The following is a 7,399-nucleotide window of genomic DNA, read 5'->3' on the forward strand; positions in this document are numbered from 1 at the left end:
GAGCACATTTAATTATTATAACCGTTTTTCTCCTTTCGTGAGTAATCTTTAGATAGTAACATTTGTTCTTACAAAGAACAATCAAAATGGTTCCCGTTGAATACAACAAATGTGAGGGATGCTAATACATTCTCTTTGCATAATCTACTTCCTTACTCATTTCTTCTCCCCCGGGTTTTATCGATGTTTTCCCTTTCCTTGGGGAATAAATAAAGTCCGATGGCGACTCTGTTGTATCTTTAAGCGTGCAATACGCTCAAGTATATTTCGCGTAGCTTCACATGACAGATTCAAAATTCTGGTTGTTGTGGATGAGATCTTCAAGACGTTGGGTTGTGGCTTGAAGAGACTCATCAAGGTCTTTAAGGGTTGAGTTTGTTAGTTTGAGAGGCATTGAGGAAGAAGATGAAAGCACCAATGATAGGTGGATTCTGCAGCTACTTCCCAAATTAGGGTTTCACCATTAGACCAGAGAGGAATACAATTAAAAAAGACAAAATAATAGATAATTCTAAATATTCTTCTCCATAACCATTTCACTATAAATACTAGGTCAAACTTAAAGGATCTCAACAAAATGGGCCTAAGCCACTTGGAGGAAGTAAAATAAACTAACGAGCCTAAATTCAGTTGGAGGAAATAAAATAAACTAACGGGTCTAAAGACATTTGGAGGAAATAACAATAATACTAGCAATAATATTATATTTAATAACGTGATCTTTCAACCAAAATGATTTTTTAATAATTCTTTTGGATCTTCTATCAACTAAGTATAATAAATTAATAATATTTAAATAATTTTTATAACTTACTCCTGATACAGACATCCGTGGGTACAAATATCATTAAATTCGCATCAATATCCATTAACAATCATATGTTTAAATATTCATTTATTTTATTCGTGGATATTCATTAAACAGATTTCATCCACGGATACATGCATATACGGGTTTTTTTGCCATCTCTACTCCTACATAAAGCACAATGCACATTATTTCAGATATTCATTCATTCACTCAAACTACTTTCTCATTACACATTAGAATGTTAACTTTACACGTCCAACCGCCACACGAAAAACTTAATTATAAGTTACTCGAAACAATAGTCATATAATTTATTCTATTACACCTATAAACTATGAACTTCAAAAATATATAAGAAAATATATAAGAGTCTGTTGGTTCTATAAGTTAGCGAATTTTTAAATTTAGTCCCTATATCTTTTTTTAAAATCCTAAAATGCAGAGTTTAAAAAATAGTAGCAATAGGACTTGAATTTATGACCATTACATTGACATGGTAATACATTACCACTAAACCAACCAACACATTTGTTTAATTTGTTGCAACAAATATATATATATATATATATATATATATATATATATATATATTACATAAATGGTCTAGAATTACCTAAATAGTTTATTAATTAGTTTAATTATTTCATATCGTTAAATAGTTTAATTAGTATTTTAACTATTTATTTTATTATTATTTCAACTATTAGTTATTAATATTTCAATTATTTAGTTTATTAAATAATTAATTTATTAAATATTTTAATTATTTAATATTTCAAATATTTAATATTTTAACTATTTAATATTTCAACTAATAATTAATTTATTTAATATTTCAACTAATAATTAATTTATTAAATATTTCAACTATTAAATATTTCAATTATTAATATTTTAACTACTAATATTTCAACTAATATTAAAAAATTTAAATTAGTTTAAATATTAATATTTGATATTTGATATTTAATATTTTAAATTAGTTTAAATATTAATAATTTATATTTAATAGTTTATATTTAATACTTGAGATATTAATTAGTTTAACTATTAAATATTAAATAAAAACTATTAATATTAAATATTAAATATTAATAGTTTATATTTAAACTAATTAGTTGAAATACTTTAATAGTTAAAATAGTTTAATAGTTGAAATATGAAATATAACCGAATTCTAACCGTAGGACTAACGTCAACACAAAAGTGAAATATAAGGACTTACACACAAAAAATAAATACAAGAACTAAATTCAAAAACTTGCTAACTTACCGATATCAATAAAATCTTTTTTTAACATAATTCTAACCGCAGAGACTAACGTCAACACAAAAGTGAAATATAAAGACTTTGACAAAAAAAATACAGGAATTAAATTCAAAAACTCGGTAACTTACAGAGATTAATAAAATATTTAAGCCAAAATATAATTAACTTTTAGATCGATCATAGAATCCATTTCTTAAAAGTGATAAAGGGCCGGTTTGTTTTAGCTTTAAAAAAATGGATTTTTTCTTTGTATTTTTGAAAATGGATTTTACAAAAATATTTTTTAAAATATTAAAAGTTTTTCTAAATTTATTTTTTATAAATTAAAAGATTGAATTGTTCATTGTATAACATAAATATACATTATTGAAGATCAAAACATAGTCAAAATCATAATTTTTTTTAAAAATTGTATCTCAAAAATGATTTTTTGAAAAAACTATTTGAAATAGCTTCAAAATTAAGTGATTTTTTGAAATTTTGATATCCAAAAAAAGTTTCGATAAAATGATAAAATACCTAAAATAACATTTTAAAAATAACTATTCAAACAAAATTTTCATTTGAAGCTTTTATGAAAAGTTTATTTGTAAATTTTTTTTACACTAAAATATATAACACTATAAAAATCATTTTAAAAAAAAGCCAAAACAAACGGGCCCAAAGTTTCCAATATTTTCTTTATAAATGTATGATCTAGAGTACTACTACTACTCATATAAATATACATATTGCTTATTAAAAAAATCAATAAAATAGAACCAAGTGAAGGGTGAGAAATTTTTACTCAACTAACCCACTTTTTCAAAAAAAATCCCAAATAACCAACTTTTCAGATTAATTTTCAAACTACCCCACTTTGAAGAGGTGGTTCCAGATGAATTGGCGCCAGCTCTCTAAGTTAAAGAGGTGGTGCCAATTGGATTGGCTAGTGCACCTGGTGTTGCCAATCCAATTGGCGCCCATGTGTAAAAAAGGAGAGGAGACGCCAATTGGTCTGGCGCCTCTGTGTATTGCGTAATTGTTTTTGAAAAACAATGTACGTTTTAGATAAAAGTCGAAATCAAACCAATCGATATTAATATTAATATGTGTTTACATACAAATACCATAAAGGCTAATGTTGTTGACCGAGATGACCTAACTGACCTCTGATACCACATCCCCTAGCTACCCGAACGCGTGACCCTAACCCACGTTGATGATTCATCCCGGGTGTTTGAGGATTTGAGGGTCCAAGAACATCACCGTCACCTGCAATGAAGCGCTACCGCCATAATTGAGTTTGTGACCCATGCCAGAGTAGTTGAGATGTCTTTAAGTTATTGGAGGACGACCAAGACGATTGAAGGGAGACATTGGTGTGAATGACGCGTCGAGGAAATGTTGAAATGATTATTGTGGTGTTTGATAGCCATATGGTTGTTGCATTATCCATTGTGTATGCTTCACTTGCCTGGTCAAGATCCATTCAAGGACCACTTGTTCATGGTCTATTATGGAGGTTTCTTTTGTCTATTTAGCATTCACTTCTTGGCCTTACATGTTCATCTTTTACTTGTCTATGTTCATTGGTTCAAACCCATTTCCATGACATCACAACTTCCACTTGATTCAATTCATCCCTAGCATTGCATTTGATCATACCCTCATGCTTAGTCCATGCCTAACCTATTTCATATGGCCAATGTCATTCATGCCATTCACATTGCCATTGTTGTTTGGTCCATGAATCTTTGATTATGACCTAGTTCATTGTACATCTTGGGCCTTGCTAGAGTTTTTGTTTCATGCTTGACATTGTTCATCCAAGTTATGGTCATGCCCATTGATCCATGATTAGGTATTCATCAAGTTCATCACTTAGTCTATTCCATGTTAATTCATGTTATCATGTTCATTCATTTCAATATCTTTCAGATCCATACAATTCATTTCAAACCATCAATGCATTCAGATATCAAATATCATTTCATACAATCACATTCAAAGTCCATACATGTACAAAGACTACAAAATTGACCATTTATACAACAGTTGGCTTTTTTGCGCGACAACCACAACATTTAAAAACCACATTTCTAATTGATTACAACAATCAAACTGATATCATTTGGTCCAAACATTACTTCCATAACATCCTTATCATTTTTTACTCGCACTCATCCACGTAAGGCATCGAGTCTCTCAATACTTCTAATTTTTTTAGGGCCACGCATTCCGGTAGCTAGGGGATGTGGTACTGAAGGTCGGTTAGGTCATCCCGGTCAATGACATTAGTCTTTATGGTATTCCTATGTAAACACATATTAATATTAATATCAATTGGTCCGATTTCGACTTTTATCTAAACATACATTGTTTTTCAAAATAAATTACGTAATACACAGAGGCGCCAGACCAATTGGCGTCTCCTCTCCTTTTTTACACATGGGCACCAATTGGATTGGCAACACCAGGTACACTAGCAAATCCAATTGGCGCCACCTCTTTAACTTAGAGAATAGACGTCAATTCATCTGCCGCCACCTCTTCAAAGTAGGGTAGTTTGAAAATTAATCTGAAAAGTGGATTATTTTGGATTTTTTAAAAAAAAAAATAGGTTAGTTGAATAAAAATTTCAAAGAGTGAGTAAATATAAGTACAAATATGTTTAATTTGCTCTTAAATTTTGATTGAACCAAATCTTTAAACCTAATACTGTATCTTTAGAATTGAATAAATCTGACACCTCCTCTGACGTTATATATTTTTTACAAACAAAATTTGAAAGGACAAAACCACACATTAAATTGAGATAGCTAAACTTGCACCAATAACATATTCTTTAATACAAATTATTCAATGTGTTACTTTTTATAAATTAAAAATTATAAAACTTACTAAATTTATGCGGAACTCTATGTCATTTATAATATTATATGAGTTTTAATCAATATAAATTTATATTAAAAAGTATTTTTAAATGGAAAAAATATGCAGTAAAAGATATATTATTATTCTCGTCTCTATGAAAATCTCTCATCACCAATACGTATTCCATTAAAAAAGCAATACATTGTACCTTTTCAGCCCTAAAATTATTGCCACTGTCATCCATTGGAGTAGTATATGACTAGGAATATCATAAGAGCATACGTAAAATATAACGGTCTGAAAATTGTATTATGACAGGTGGGAATATAATAGGAGGATATGAGAAAAAAAATACTACAAATTGAAAATTGAAATATGGTATAGTGTGGACCAGATCCTAAGTTATGCAAAAATAATAATTCATGTGGGCAGGAGTAGTTGGTTGGCTTTACTACTTAGTGGCCCCTGTTGAACGTTGAAATTTATTAAAATAACGAAATGTCAATAATGAGGCCAAGTCTATTCTTACGGTTAGTTATGACTTCTTCCAATCTATTCTCTTCCTTTGCTCTATTCTATGGTTTCTATATATATAACACCAACAACTATTCCATTTTTCATAAACTCTCATCTACAATTCCACACAACAATATTCTTAAACCTCACAGATCTCACTTCTCATCAGCAAACAAGTTTCAAGAGACAGACTCCTACAAATAAATTAATCAGCCCATGGTTTCTCTACAAATATTTTCAGCAGCTAATTTATCTTCTTCTTCTTTGAAGACAGTTAAAGCTGCTATCCATCTCCCTAAACTCCCACGTCTATTCTCAATTCCACAACTACCAAAAACAAAGCCTCTTATTGAGGACTTTGTTAATCTATCCATAGATCATATTAATACAAATCAATTTGGAAACAATAATGTTGTCATCACCACACAATCACATGACAGACACAACAACAAGAATACAGATGATATTATTATTAAACTCTATGCAGTCTTGGAAGCTGTTTCCGACAGAATTGAAATGCATCACAACATTGCTCAACAACGTAACAATTGGAACACTCTTTTATTAAACTCTATCAACATGATTACTCTTACTGCTACAACTTTCGCTGGTGTTGCTTCTGCTGCTGCAACCACTTGTTCTGATTCTTCACTTTTGGCTTTGAAACTATCTTCTGCTCTCTTATTTTCTGCTGCAACTGGAATGTTACTTATCATGAACAAAATCAATCCTTCTCAACTCACGGAGGAACAAAGAAATGCTACAAGGTTGTTTAAACAGCTTCAAACACAAATCCAAACAACTATTGCAATAGGAAATCCTAGTGAGGAAGATGTCAAAGATGCAATGGAGAAGGTTTTGGCACTTGACAGAGCTTTTCCACTTCCCTTATTAGGAGCAATGCTTGAAAAATATCCTACAAAATTTGAGCCTGCTGTTTGGTGGCCTTCCAAAAATGGAAAAACACAAAGCAAGAAAATGGGGAAAATGAATAATGGATGGAATGAAGAATTAGAAATGGAAATGCGGGAAGTTGTTGATGTGATAAAGAGAAAAGATGGCGAAGATTATAACAGACTTGGAAACATAGCATTGAAGATAAACAAGAGTTTGGCAGTTGCGGGACCATTACTCACAGGCATTGCTGCTATTGGATCTACTTTTATAGGTAATGGTAGTCCGGTAGCTGCTTTTGTTCCTCTCTTGGCCGGTTCATTGGCTTCTGCAATTAATACTTTCGAACATGGTGGCCAAGTTGGCATGGTTTTTGAAATGTATAGAGGTTCTGCTGGTTTCTTCAACTTGTTAGAAACCTCAATTGAATCAACTTTAAGTGAGAAAGATTTAGAGAGAAGAGAAAATGGAGAGTTGTTTGAAATGAAGATGGCTTTGCAGTTGGGAAGAAGTATATCAAATCTGAGGGAACTTGCATCAAAATCAGCTTCTTATAGAATGAAAGGTGATGTTCTCATAGATGAATTTGCCAGCAAGCTCTTCTAAGATAATCTTCAGACACAACACATTCTTTTGTTCCTTAATGTATAGATATCACATTCTTTTATTCTTTTATGCATATACATTGTTAGTCATCTGACATAGAAAGCAAATGTAAATATAGACCACAGAGATTTTATTTGATCTGCAAATATTGATATACAACTTCTAATTTACTTCATCACATAGCTGAGTATTCATGATATATATCTTTTTTTCCTTAGTTGCTTGATTTTCAAATAATAAACTCTCCTCTATAAAGGCTCTATGGGAGAGTTTTAGATACATCAATAAATTGTTCTAGACACTTTAAGAGAGAATGAAAGACAATTCTACATGTGGTGGTTGGCTCCAAAACCGATATGGGATTTCAAGTGAATAAAAGAGTTGACCTTTTTTTCAATATAGATTTATTTGATCGAATTGGATAAATAAATTATATGTGCTCTCGT

At 30.5% G+C, this 7,399-nt stretch overlaps 1 protein-coding gene across 1 annotated transcript; it reads left to right on the forward strand.

The window, feature by feature from the left end:
* The first annotated feature begins 5,538 nt into the window (after positions 1 to 5,538).
* On the forward strand, positions 5,539 to 7,128 carry LOC127077722 (probable F-box protein At4g22030). The gene has a single exon (XM_051018736.1). The coding sequence runs from the start codon at positions 5,670 to 5,672 to the stop codon at positions 6,951 to 6,953; it is 1,284 nt and encodes a 427-aa protein (XP_050874693.1). The 5' UTR covers positions 5,539 to 5,669; the 3' UTR covers positions 6,954 to 7,128.
* The last annotated feature ends 271 nt before the right edge of the window (positions 7,129 to 7,399 follow it).

This window comes from Lathyrus oleraceus, chromosome 1, assembly GCF_024323335.1.
Source record: "Lathyrus oleraceus cultivar Zhongwan6 chromosome 1, CAAS_Psat_ZW6_1.0, whole genome shotgun sequence".
NCBI lineage: Eukaryota > Viridiplantae > Streptophyta > Magnoliopsida > Fabales > Fabaceae > Lathyrus > Lathyrus oleraceus.

Excerpts from the sequence above, each read along its gene's own strand:
- LOC127077722 (XM_051018736.1), top strand. The coding sequence starts at position 5,670 with ATGGTTTCTCTACAAATATTTTCAGCAGCTAATTTATCTTCTTCTTCT.